The 14,190-nt window shown below is 41.4% G+C and overlaps 1 protein-coding gene across 10 annotated transcripts in view; it reads right to left on the bottom strand.

Annotated features, from left to right (window-relative positions):
- The window catches only part of CadN (neural cadherin), a 340,879-nt gene that overhangs the window by 10,422 nt on the left and 316,267 nt on the right, over window positions 1-14,190 (bottom strand). For 5 of the 10 annotated variants that reach the window (XR_012829742.1, XM_075700558.1, XM_075700567.1 and 2 more), the window contains exons 33-36: window positions 12,686-12,852; window positions 12,276-12,579; window positions 8,372-8,552; window positions 292-533 (exon numbers count right to left, since the gene is read on the bottom strand). Coding sequence is in view for 9 of the 10 variants with exons in the window: in XM_075700558.1 (XP_075556673.1) it covers window positions 292-533; window positions 8,372-8,552; window positions 12,276-12,579; window positions 12,686-12,852 (894 nt within the window). In the remaining variant the exon portion in view is untranslated. The remainder of the gene's footprint in view (window positions 1-291; window positions 534-8,371; window positions 8,553-12,275; window positions 12,580-12,685; window positions 12,853-14,190) is intronic. The other 5 variants (XM_075700543.1, XM_075700538.1, XM_075700551.1 and 2 more) reach the window with 1 other exon arrangement.

The raw sequence follows: 14,190 nt of genomic DNA, 5'->3' as shown, positions 1-14,190 counted from the left end.
CAGACTGCAGCAGTCACACCCATACCACAAGACTTTTCTGCTGCCTGGACTGGCTTTCCAAAAACAGATGCCATGACAATTCCTTTCAAGGGGCACTCGCCTCAAATTACATTTACTGAAGGCTCACTAGTGGCCACCAATGTACTCGAGAGCATGTTGCAATTTAAACAGCAGTGTCTTTGGAAACCCAGGTAAACAGTGTAAAGCGGAGTGGCTTAGGGATCTTTAAGGTTAGCTCCGAGAGGATCCCTATGTAAGCAAGAAAGAGTGGAGCCAAGTGGAGCCACTCACTGAGGATGTTGAGCAGACAGACCAGGATGGCAGCCAAGGCAGCCATACTGAGACGCATTATCTTCTCCTGCCGTAAAGCACCACACAGGTCGCCCCCAAAACCGTCCGGGCATAGGCAGTAGAAGCCCTCGCCGTGTGGCCGGTTCATGCAGGTGCCCCCGTTGAGACACGGCTCCGTCAGGCACTCATCCGCATCCGTGCAGTTCTTGCCATTTTCCGTTACAGCAAAGCCAGGGGAACACCTACCCACCACCAAACAGACAGGCAGGAAGGCAAACAAGCAAGCCAGTGGAGAGAGAGGGAGGGGTGGAAGCAACCAATGAAGGATCAAAGAGGAAGCAGAAGTAAGACAAGAAAGTGGGAGAATAATACAGAACAAAACAGTAAAGATGCAGGCACACAGAAAGTTTGAACAGAATGACAGGATGAGTTTTTTTTTTTTTTTTTCATTGCACAGAGAAAGAAACATATAATGAATAAAGAATGAAATTGGGGAAGAGGAAATGGCCAGAGCAGAGGAAAAAAAAGTGGTGGTTGTTAGTGACCACTGTTAAGAGGTTAGAAAAATACAATGTTGACCAGATCCTTGCACTAGTTACTTGCACTGGCACAAGCATGTGCTCTCCCAGATGCTTAGTACAATACGTTGCTAAAAAAGCCTTAAAAACTAAAGAATTTGGAGGACGCTTAAGCTTCGCCTTTAAGAGTGGAACACGATAGCATTAAAAGATCCCAGACTACTTCTCACGCTTCCCTGCAACTGCAGAGTATGTAACCGTAATGTTTACCGGGAAATGCTTGCGGCAAACGCTATGCACGAAGGCGTGCTTTCTGGTAGAAATGCGGCCTCTTGCGTGGGCCATATTGCGGCGGAGGTGAGCGCCATCTGGAAGGGTTTCAAAGAAGCGGGCACGCCGCTCCGTGGACTCAGAGATATTCACGCACCCGCGCCCGCAAATGGCGGACACTGTCGCTGGTTTATGAATGGTAGAAACGCTGGAAAAGGGGTTTGAGTTTTCGTGTAACAATTGTTTAGTTGTATATTCAAATTACAATCCGAGAGCTATCATGTCCATAGGTTGCGTGTAAGTTGTACTTTACAATCTTTCTATGTATTTTAGCTTGAGAAATACAATTGGTTCATTAACTTCCTTGTGCCACATGGAGGGCCTGGACATGGGTGGTTCGAAAATATCTTCGTTGAAACAACGTCCAACGCTGGACGCCAACACTGGCTTTTCTGCGACACAGGGCCCTTAATGCTATCGCGTTAAAATGAGAAAACATCTTCCTTCAGTAGGCATGTGCCGCAATTTACAAATTGTGCTCTAAACAAGCCTAAGTCAAGGCATTAAAAGGCAATATGCATAGCTACACATCCAATAAACAAGTATTCTTGTTAGATGTGTTTAGGTGGACAGACCTAAGTAGGTGCTAAACTGCAATAAAAAAAAAAAAAAGGAGGAAAGAAAAAGAAAAGTGATGAATTTTTGTCTGCACTGGAGCATCGTATTGTGCAAATTTAAGCAGTATGTAAATCACCTGTGGTGGATAACAACTCTAGTGCCTGATGCAGATTACTTGAGGAGGTGTGCATTATATTGCATGAGATATCACAGAACACTTGCCACATTAGCAAATTTTAATGAATAAACTTTAACTAACCAATTTATGGCACATGTTGCGATTGACAAAGTGAAACATGCGAGTTTTTAAGGCACAGAAGTAAACAAAGCCCGCTGTAGACAAGGACAAACGGAGAAGGAACAAGACATGCTTAGCATCATGTGTGTCCAATACCTTCTTTGTCCTTGCCAGCAAAGCACCAGGTTTACTGCTATTATATATCAACAACAAGCTCATATAGCAACATTCTCAAGGCATATCCCCTTGGAAAGAATTTTGAAATTAGCACAAGTTTTGAGATAAGCACCCTCAAACTTGTGGCAAAATGCACTGCTCCACTTAAGTTTTTTAAACACCAGCCTTTTAAGAAGTACAAGACAACCTTAACTAAAACAGCAATGCATTTCGTCAAACATTAGAGAACAGAGATTATAAAACTGGCACCAGTCTCCGAATTCCTCAGAAGCGGATTTGCCTTGCAAACATTGGCTCCAATTGATAATTTACAGCCTGCACCCTAAATTGTTAGCTTAGAATGGTGAATAGTGAAAATGTTCTTGATTAGTCAGTTACCCATTTTGATTTCTCAAGTGGACCCTGTCTGACTTTTCAAGTAATCCAGCTCAAGGAATAGAATTGTGCTGTCTGCACCAGGCAAGTTTTTAAAATTCTGCTCAGATTTAAAAAAAATCACATGGTACAAGACAATCTTGTTTTAATTACCCTGGTATGGTATGGCATGGAGATAGTTATTTAATTCAAGCTACATACAGTTGAACATCTATATAATAAACGGTTTAACAAACCCATGATGCAATGAAGTTTCTCATTTGCCAATTTTGGTACCATTAAAAAAACTTTTTCCATGATATAGGAAATTGAGTTTTGCAGTTCCATTTAACTCCAGTTCACATGCATGCACTACATGTGGACTGAAGCTTTTGTGACAAACAAAATAAAAACTGCCGAATATCACATTCTTAATTTGCACATGAGCTTTTGTGCGCAAACATTACTGGCAAGTGGCAATAAAACATCGGCACAACAAGTGAACAGAATGCACCACACTGCATTATATGTCATATAGGTACGAAATCCGTGTTGGGCGCACTCTATCTGTGCTCACAGATATGCTCTTATGCTCTGAAGCATGTCAGCAGGAACAGGAAAACGGTAACTGGAAGGGAGATAACAGGCGCCTAAGCAAGGATGAAAGGTATGAGCACTGTTTCAGTACCAGCATGTCATGTTGTCCACTTTGTTATCGTGAATCAAGATTGCTAATAACATTACGGCGATTTTGGCCTCAATAATCACCACTACAGAAACTAACAAAATGGTGGCTTAGCACTGACAGGCCATGATGATGATGGTTGCTAGCACCAGCCACACTTCGAACTGAAACTTTGCTCTCAATGCAACCTTTACCGCATGTTGCATACCTTCAACCACAAGATTATTGCTACAATTTCTGGTGAAATTTTGTTCTTAAATGCTTACTCAGAATAGGCTATCCACCAGGACAGTTCTAGGAACCTATAAAGCAATTTTTATTGCTGAAGCAGAACCATGGTTCTAACGAATTAAGTTGAAAGTTTTTACTGCAAGCACAACTTCATTACATCTAGGTTTGTCCATACTAACTCACCAATGCTGAATGAGCGAACATAATACATCTCAAATACTGTCATTAAATTTGCATGATTACTATCGTGATGACCTAAACAGACTCAATTGGCAGAAAAAGAAAATCCTTGTAATTCACATCTTGAAATTAGAGAGTTCTAGATTAGGGTGCGTAAATGGCTTGTTTAGCCCTTACATATGCAAGCCACTTTGGCTCCAAGAAGACTCCAGCAGAGTGTTTGGATTCTTGCACACACAATATGCTTTCATCCCCTAATATAAAACTCACTATAAAGAACAAGCTCAAGCAGAATAATACTGCATGGTGCAAATCCAAGCTGTGATTTCTGCGACTTCTGTCACTGACTACAGAGTAAAAACATCACAATAGCTTAAACACGGCATAACCTTATCTTGTAAAAGTGCACGTAATTAATGCCTTGGTTAGTTAAGCAATCACGAAATTAGTAACACCAACACCAAATGCAAGCAGCCTGTCAGTGGTTAAAAGGGTTTCGAGAGTTTGTTAAAAGCAAGTACATATTAGTTTTGGAATCAATGCATCTGACGTTTTCAGACCCCATTCAAACATGTGTGATTAAAGGAACATCAAAGGACACTATCAACTTAAGCTGAACTGGGAGGTTTCACCTCTGAAATATCAAACCTAGTGGCTTTCACAACAAAGGTGAGGTCGGGGAGGCCTTGGTGCAGAAGAGTATGACATAACTGTCTAGTGGCAACACAATATGAAAATTTTCACAAAAGTTCCCCACAACCTCATAGTAGAACTTGATGTCACAATGTACTAGTATAAAATACCAACTGCAACTTAAGGTCTGCCTGCTCAATGCAATCCTCACTAAAAATTGCACGAATTAAAGGTTGAAACTCATTATGGCACATGAAGTTTGTGCTCATTATACACATAAAAACTTAAAAGTAGAAAGAAAAGAACATGGACACCTCATCTTTCACAACTGTAGAACACGCACACTGACAATCGCTAGCAGCATACCTAGTTACTATATACCCGATATAGGTATACTATTGAAGCTACGATTTTCTTAGCAGCTATCTTGCCTAGATGGCAACAAAAAATGCAATAAGACATTTTATTATTATTCTAAACATTATAGTGAGCACTTCTAAAGATGACAATTTTGCGATGCTTCGAGTGCCAAGGCATAGAATACTGAAGAATAGTGCCACTGATATCCAAGCTACCCAAAAATATTCCTGTTCTGCATGATACTCAAACTACACCATTGCTGGCTACATGCGGGCTTCAACTTCCGCTAATACAACCCTGATCGGGCCCGACTAAATTGGTAGAATTATCCGGTGAGTTGAATTAAACAAGAGGCACAAAAATATGGCAAAGACACTCGATTCATTGGCAGTTCTTGCTCAGATTATAAAACGTCCCCAAATGTTTACCAGTTCAGAGTAGAAAACTAACGTAGAAATGACATTGAAACTCCTAAACAAAGTAGAAATCGAACATGCACTCAATACTTTAGCATAACAAATGCAGCATGCCTCCAACTGGGGCAATAAGAAAAAGACAAAACCAGCGAACTTTTAACTTCACAGTATGGAAACTTATTTACCTAATGTCCATCGTCATCAATCTTGGACAGCACATTATCGTTGTCTATAAAAGCCACAACATGTGATCCTTTGTATGGTCTGCAGTGCGTTTTATAGTCTGCATTTATCAAATAACTCCGCAACAATCGCAAATGGAATTGTGGCCCACATGTAGGCTAACCACTTCGCTAGTTCATCCTGCGATGCATACAATTCTTCAAAACACCAAGAAAATAATAATAATAATATTTGGGGTTTTACGTGCCAAAACCACTTTCTGATTATGAGGCACGCCGTAGTGGAGGACTCTGGAAATTTTGACCACCTGGGGTTCTTTAACGTGCACCTAAATCTAAGCACACGGGTGTTTTCGCATTTCGCCCCCATCGAAATGCGGCCGCCGTGGCCGGGATTCGATCCCGCAACCTCGTGCTCAGCCACCAAGAAAATGTGATACGACTTGTTGCTGCTAATTGAACATGTAAAATAACTGATCATTTTAATGTGCTTTCGTAAACCAACTGAAAGCAGCATGTCATCATTGTCATATGCGAGAAAACCACAATGTTGTGGAGAAAATATGCTTTGTCGCCATCCATGGTCACCATCTTGTGATGGCAATGACAATGATGCTGGCTAGGCTGGCCTTGATGGTTGAACGCTGTGGATGCAGTTTTGGTTTTGGTTGTATTGTACCAGCCAAGCAATTTACAGACAAATTTTCTTGGAAGGCACACGTTAGAATTCACCAAATACTGCAATAATTCTTAAAAAGCTACTACTTTAACATGAAAATATTTCTGGGGTAGGCCAAAAATACCGTATTTACTCGCATAATGATCGCACTCGTGTAATGATCACACCCCTGAATTTCGTCGTCAAAATTCAATTTTTTTTTTTAATTTCCCATGTAATGATCGCACCCCGAACTTGCCACAGCAATTTGTCATGTGCCAAGTCTAGCTAATAATGATCGCACTTACCATCTGTCGAATGCTACGCGAACGACTCTTGAAGACAAACCAGGCGGTCTGCACGCACCAAACATTCTTAAGCAGATGCCCCATTTCATTCCTTTCGTCACTTTCCGCACTTCCATGACAAAAAAAAAAAAAAAAAAAAAACTACAACCAAACTTGCCTTTATTATGTGTAGGCTTTATAATGGTTGTGGTCAACAACAAAAAAAGGGGCCTTTCGATTCTTCTCATCTGCACTCGTGGGCACGCAACAAATCGCGAGTGGCAACGATAGTAGCCACGTTTGCAGTGATACATTAAAAGTGTACCCTATTCATACGCCGATGCTTGTACCACAGCTAAGATATTCGCCCACCCTTAGCGGAAACGTGCTGTATTAGGATAGTAGTGAAGACAAATGCCGCGGTTTCCGCAGCATGCCCGCCATGTGTTTCTATGTCACTGGCAGCTAAGCGCGCCCATCTGTTTCTGTCCCCTCAAAGTGGACATGGCTACGTTATTGCCGCAAACTTGCCAATATTACCGATATTATTCATTACTGATACGGAAGAAACTGTTTCAATGCACGTAATGTACTCACGAGAAGAAAAAAAAATCGCGTTCAGTGCGTTCGGCTTGCTCCACTGGCCGCCATCTTTGTTTTGGTGTCCCGCACTACATACAACGGCAGCCGCCTATTTGTTGACTTGTTGCCATCCCGCAGCAAATGCGCGATGAAATTTTTTTTCTTTTTGCGGGAAATTTAACCAGCGTAATGATCGCACCCCTGAATTCGCGTCAACTTTTTTTTTTACATAAAAGTGCGATCATTATGCGAGTAAATATGGTAGGTGTTTTTGATGGGAGATTACATGTATGATGCATTTACTGTACCTAACGCATCGCCAAGGCAAACGCTCACACTACACCCTAAATACAGTTGCACCCTTTGGGGTGTATATTTGCTACACAACAATGATCGTCATCTGTCTTGCTTGCGTTTCCTTTCTCGAAAATGCCGCGCTCGTTATTTTCGTGTCGAGAATGCTCTGTTATGCTGATAATGCGCATGCTGTTTGTGACTTGGAAGTACCGGGCTCGCAGCGTTAAAGAAAAATGCAGGCAAGACAGATGACAATTATTGCTGCGTGGCAAATATACACACCCAAAGGGTGCAACTGTTTTTAGAGAGTAGTGAACTCACCAACTGCGGTCACCATGGAGTTAGAGTGAGTTCTGATGTTATAATGACAATTTGATCTACACATACTTAAAACAAAGTGGGCAGGCATCATAGCTGATTTTCACAGATGACAAAATTGCACAGAGGTAGATGCAGGCAGAAGATTACCTAAATACTAACATTTCTGGCCACATGATGTGGCACACCTATTTGGACGATAAAGCTGAAAGATCAGTGTTGCGCATCTGATAGTATAACGTAACCTGCATGTAATATTATTACTTTTAATGTAGATGACATATAAAAGCCTTTTGGAAAGACCTAAATGTGATAACACAACTGTACATTGTGGTTACCACCCCGGGTGCTATTATGTGGTTTTGTTCTGTTTAAGGTCACTTACTCCTGTTTTAGGTAGCAATTATCCACTAACACAGGCAGCAGAACTTGATAAGGAGTTTACAGAGCTCAAAATGCATATAATAATGCACTTGCATGTTTTTAACAGATTTAAGGTTTTTTTGAAGCATTCCCCACAGATATGGCCCTTTCTCATTTTCTAAAATCTAATTTAACCCAATTTTTGCAATCACGTCAAAATTTATAGTACTTTGGTTATGCCTGATTAAAAAAGGTGCCTTGTCATAAGAACATGGCCATTTAGTAATGAAGTTTCATAAATGAAAGCCTAACCACATGTGCGCTTCGGTTACGAAACATGAAACAGTTCACAACTACACACCTCTTTGCATCTATAGCATGCACACACAGCTTCAAATTTAAATGGTCAACTCCAACAAAAGTAATTTGTGACAAATGAATGGAAAATTAACCTTGTGAGTTGAAAAAAGTATTCTGAGAGATAGCTTCCCAACTTTTGTGAAAATATACCTAGTCTGCCAAAAAACAAGTGGTTTTCATCACTGTGGTACTTTAACAAAAACAGCCTAGAAAAAAGATAATTTGCCTGTTGCTGTATGCTTGCATACATACCTATTTTGCACTGCTCACAATGTGCAAGAAACTAAGTAAGCCCTTCCCCACATTAAAAGATTGACAAGCAGATAGCTTCTTTGGAGGACCTGACAACTGACCTGCATTCATGGAGCATCCAGAGATCCACACAAACAAAGGGTCGTGGGCAACTGATACCATGGCAGGGGTTGTTGGATGGACATCCATCAATTAGGTTGCGCCATTCAACTACAGCTGCATATTCAGAACCACTCTCCATTGGCAAATAGTGCTGATCTAGCCGGATGTCATTCATACAACCTGCCAAAGAAGAGAAGAATGACACAGAATGACAAGTTACCAAAGAGAAATGAACAGGGGACCATCAGTTTTCCATGCATATTAGTTGACTTTCATCATTTGGCCAAGTTCCCATAATTAATATGGCAGAGTCTCCTCCTTCAATACAAGGCAGGCATGCACAACTGCCTGTGACCTATTAAAATGCCATCCTGTATATTCAAATACAATAATAAAGGTGCCAACACCATTCAAAACATAGTAAAAAGGAAAACAACAGAGGGAGAGAGAACACCAATGGTTTAAGAATTTAATGCAAAAAAAGAAAACTAAAAAGAAAAGCATTTCTGCTCTCCAGACTCGTACAGACAGATCTCCAGACGTGCTCAAAAATATTTTGGCATGCTTTCATTACAATAAACTACATGTACACTGCTTCTGCCATGACAGACTGTGCTTCCTCTAGGCTATGCAGGTCAGCACAAAGGAATGACCTGCTGCAATTATATCTGGTCAAAGATGTTTCTACCAGACAGTGAAATGCCAAGCACAGTATGTTTTCAGCACATTTACGACATGTTTGCTATTAAACACTAAAATATTACATAGTGGGTTAATATCACATAGCATTTCTGCATGAACATGTTCTTGGTTATGTACACTCGCAAGCAAAAGTTTGGAGACCAATGGTGCCGTGCAATTTTTTCTCTGCAGCCAAGGCGTGCCAGCTGAAATTGGGTGGTATGGTGTATGTGCGCATGTTCAACCAATGCACTATATTGAGGCAATTGTAGAAGGATTGTAGCACTGTCCTGTGTGTTCCTGCCTTCTGTCTTCGTCTTATTGCGCTGCCATTTCAAGATGAGGCAATTGTACATTATGGAACAGTGTCAGAAGTACTAATTTCTTTCTGAAGTTGTGTTTCCAAACGAATGTACAGCAGAACCTCGTTGATACAATCCAGTTTCGTACAATTTTTTGGTGCCAGCGTTTGTGAATGACAACACAAAAAATGACCCAATATAGCCACGTTTTTTTTTTTACTGGTTAATACGTTCCCACAAAATATAATCTTTTGGCACGGAAATCCAGTATATTGCCAAGCTGTGATCATATTATATATATTCTGGCTGCTAGATCCCGTGTAAACAAGAAAAGGTGCGAGGTACACAAGATTGAAGGCGGTTGGCACCCGCAATGACAGCTTCCCCACAGTACTCCCATGCCCGAATCACATGAAAATGCTGCCATGCACTCAGTTTCCTATTCCGATAGCAGCAAATCTCCTTGTGGGTTATCGCAAGTCACCATCCAGAGCTATCACTGCCAATCTATTGTGATAGGCATGTTCACCTAGTATTTGTTTTACAGGGTGTGATACAGGAATTGTACTGCATGCTTTTAATAGGTAATAACTCAAATGCGCCGCTGTCCCTTGTTGCAGGTGGTGCAAAGTGAACATCATGTTTTGCTCTGATGGCATCATATTTTAGCGTTGCCCACCAGCTCAATTTTCTTTTGATTTTCCTTTGTTGTCTTAACCCTTTGAGGGTCAATGACGTAAATTCATGGCGCCGCGAATAAGTCCAAAATGGTCGATGCCATATATTTATGGCGCCGCCTGTACGTTTAAAATGTACGCCAATTCCCTAACTTTTTCTTTTCTGGCATGTACTGCCACTATGTGGGAATACAGGGAATTTTTTTCTCGCACCTCCCTTTCTCGGTTTTTGTTTCATGGTTTGTTTTAGCGCTAGTTCGCCCACGCACGTCTATATACTACCACTCTCCGCACTGGCGCGCGGGCGGGCGGGCGGGCGGTGGTTTGGGTTTTGTTCCGCTGGCGGTTTCGGTTTCTTGCGCTTGCAAAACTGATGGCTATCTCGTTACTAATAGCTCAAAGGGTGACCGCTTGTTTCTCGCTCGTTTAGTGCTCACAGGGGTGCACATAGGAAGGATGCCGCCATGCATGCGTTTCCGCTACATTTTTTTTTGGGGGGGGGGGGGGGGGGGGGGGGGACTCGCGAGAACTAATTGCCTCTGGTTGGCGATAAGATCAAGATTAGCAGAAGTTTGTCACATGTTTTGCTTTTTTTGACGGGCACAGAACCACACACTTTTCTTGAGTGCGCGCACCTACGCAGTACGATTGCGCTATGGATGTAGATATTAGTGTAAGAGCAGGAACATTTGAGTCTGGCGAAATATTCTTGTGTGCGCATTTTCAAAACCTTGAACTATAACAATGCATCAAATTTTTAATTCTTATCAGTTTATTTCCTTTTTTGATTGTTTTTATTCATGAAGGCAGAGTACATATATATACCAACGCAAAATATTTTTTTCTCACTTTACGGTCACCCTAGAAAAATTACGGTAATCTTTTGTTTTTAAATTATGTCCCAAGAAGAATTGGAATCTGCAATAAAAAAAATCGACCCTTGGCAGTCGCATGTGGCGAAAAAAATCGACCCTCAAAGGGTTAAAACGACAATGTGCGTCTCAGGTCACTCATGCCCCAAAAGATGGACATACATCAATGTCAGTCTCGTGCCCCAACGATTCTTGGTGAGTGGGCACATCACAACTTCATGTCCAAAAGCTCCGCCTAAAGAATCTGCTGAGCCAGACCAAATCGAGGAGCCCGAATATAAGCTTGCCGAAACTGCAAAAATGACCATGCCTGTCTCAGGCCACTGGAGGCCCCACCAGATTGACGTGCGTCGGCATCTCGTGCTGCAATGCTCTGGGTTATGTACGTGTCGACTACAGTTGAGTCTGTTGAATTTTGTAAACATGCCATAGATCTCGTCAAAGCTCCAGCATTTTCCATATAACCTTTCTGTGCCTCGTCTATATTAGTGCTAAAACATGCAGTTTCAGTGCCTATAATCTGGATGCCGCTTTGGCCATGCACTTACAACTTACAATGTAAACCGAATGTTTCTGTGCATACTAGTCCACGCTTCAGCAGTCCATCTCAATTTATGCAGAATGAAACGTACATGAAGAAAGTGTTTCACCTAAAATGCCTACACATGAGCAGTGCGCCACAAATGCTATTTTTACACCATCACTGCTACAAAGGTATTTTTCCTTCTGCCTACAAATCGTAAATCAAGAAATACTGAGCTGACACAATAGATACATGTTTAAGTGTTCCAAATCAATGTCATGTTCTCAACAGATCATGCAGGCTGGCTTATGTGTCCTGAATAATACTGAAGGCATGCAACTAGCAATGCTTGTTGCATGTCTCGACCAACACAAAAAAAAATCCTAATAAGAACAATTATTACAATGAGGATCACCATGTCCATGAGTACGGCTGACGCTGGAAAAGTATGCCAAATCAAAGAATAAATACTTTGGGTGTTTTTATATGCACATAGTTCTATTTTTACTCATGTAAGTACACAAGATGCAGAGTTAATATCAAACTAGCAGGACACTGTATTACAGCATGTGTTATGGTTGAGTGCAAAAATACATTGCGAAATATGCTCAGTACCTCCTATGCCAGGTTAATCAACCTGCTCTTAAATCCATGAAAAGAAATATGGCTGCGCCTTCCAGAGTGTCTCCTTTCCATCAACCCCTTTTCTATCAACCGATCTTTACTCATAGAGGAAGCAGTTGGACAGGTGTTATAGTGATGCATGATTAAAGGCTAAGGCTTGTTTTTACCCAAGCAAAATATGCTGCTAATGGAATGCACTTCTCTCAAAGCAAACATTAGCTCACCTTCTTGATAATCGTTGTCAACAACAGTCACACCAGGACCAACATACTGGACGTCTCCACCGGCAATAACATTCTGCTTCTCAACCCACATATGCTGGTGAGGGCTTTGCCAATCCAGGAGCTCGTTGAAGCGCCGCCCGCTGCCTCCATCCAGAGCCAGGCTGGCTGAAGCGCCATAGCGTAGGGCACGCACTGTGTGCCACTGGCCGTCATTCACCCACACCCAGGGAAGCCACAACTCGCGTTCTTCAGATGACCGACTTCGGTCAAGGTTGAACCTAAAGCGCAGCTTCTTGTCCCGGATCTAAACCAATGAAAAAAAAAAAAAGATTGCATGTGCTCCAGCAACCTTCCTTCCAACACGTAAAAATCACCTACAAGCAATATAAACAATGTTGCTGTCGAATCACCTCAAGAATGCAATACTCCCGCCCATGTTTGCTTGTGATGCGGAAAAGTTCTCCATGCTTCTGACGTGTACGGAACTGTAGCTGGATGTCAGTCTTGTACGGATGAGGGTCAAATGGCAGTGCATACTTGATGTAGCTGCTTTGTTGGAACATCTTGGACTGTGTTTCTATTGAAACAAAGCATAGGTACAAATCAGAAGTGACCAGCATTTGCAATTATGAATATGAATCATACCGCTGACACATGGGTCAGTCCTTCGAAGTAAACTTCTCTTGTACACTGAAGGACCCCTTATCAAAAAAAAAGTTACACACACAATGGTACAGTCTCCTCTATAGGTTTTCAGTAAGCAATGCAGCAATGCACATGGCTCGGCACCTCTGAAATGAAACTGACAAAACAAAGTATCTGGTCAAACTGCATCACTGCTAACTAAAACCATTTTTGCAAGCATTGATATTACAGTGAAGCACCACTGCATTTTGTAAAGTTTTGCATTTTTGAACTATGCGTGAGGTTACCCCTTTAAGCCAATGAAGGAGTTTGGATATCTACCTTTCCGCAAGGGACCTCCACTGAAAAGTATCACCCTGCATGAACACCTTTAGGGTAGATGTTCCCGTGTCCAAACACCTTTGGAGTGCCCGTGTGTCAAGTGTATAAAATACGTAGTCATTGCTATTCAATTCGTAGTCTATTTGAGAATTCCCTATCTGAAGTTGTGGAATACACATTTTTGTTCGGATATAAAGGATAATGACCCTTATTGGGGAGAAAGCCAGATGCAACTATTGACTGTTCTGAATGACTCTGCTGCAGGCAAGCTACAGTTTCTGGACAAACATGTGGGGTACCTAACTAAATAGTTTTCAGTCATTCAACAAGAATGCCTTGCCTCTAGACAGCATACAAATTAATTTTTGGTTTTTATTTAGACCAAAGCAATTTATTATATGGACAATTGCCCCATGTTTCACCACTGTCACTGTTATGGTGTACTTGATATCACAGTTCAGTCACTCCTCTTCTACAAGCAAATGAAATTTCATGCATCAAATAATGTAAATAAGCCTTCTCCTTCCTCTCTCTTTTCTTTATGAAATGGACTCCATGCAATGTTACTATTTCACCTTGTTTAGAAACGACAAAACATTTGGTTATTCAATGTGACCTTAAAAAGTTCTTTTTTAAATGTTTGTATTCACTTCAATTTAAAAACTTTGCTATTAAAACACCCTTAGTACAAATGCAGTAGACCTCACTTAATTCGACCTTGACGGGACCGAAGAAACTGGCTGAATTATCCGGAAGTTCAAATTAAGAAACAGAAAAAACACCGAAACACTCCCGTCAGTTCAGGTGGCTTAGCTTCGCCACAATACAGTCGTGTTACGCAGTGAAACATACCAAGCGAAAAAAGGTGCCGCTGTTGCGAAAAATAGCATGCGTTTCTTAATTTATACACGCACATGCGCTGTCTCCAGTCACAGTACAAGTACCGAGA

The sequence above is a fragment of the Dermacentor variabilis genome, chromosome 1, assembly GCF_050947875.1.
Source record: "Dermacentor variabilis isolate Ectoservices chromosome 1, ASM5094787v1, whole genome shotgun sequence".
In the NCBI taxonomy this organism is placed as follows: Eukaryota; Metazoa; Arthropoda; class Arachnida; order Ixodida; family Ixodidae; genus Dermacentor; species Dermacentor variabilis.
The sequence above is the reverse complement of the archived record's forward strand: the minus strand, read 5'-3'. Positions and strand labels throughout refer to the sequence as shown.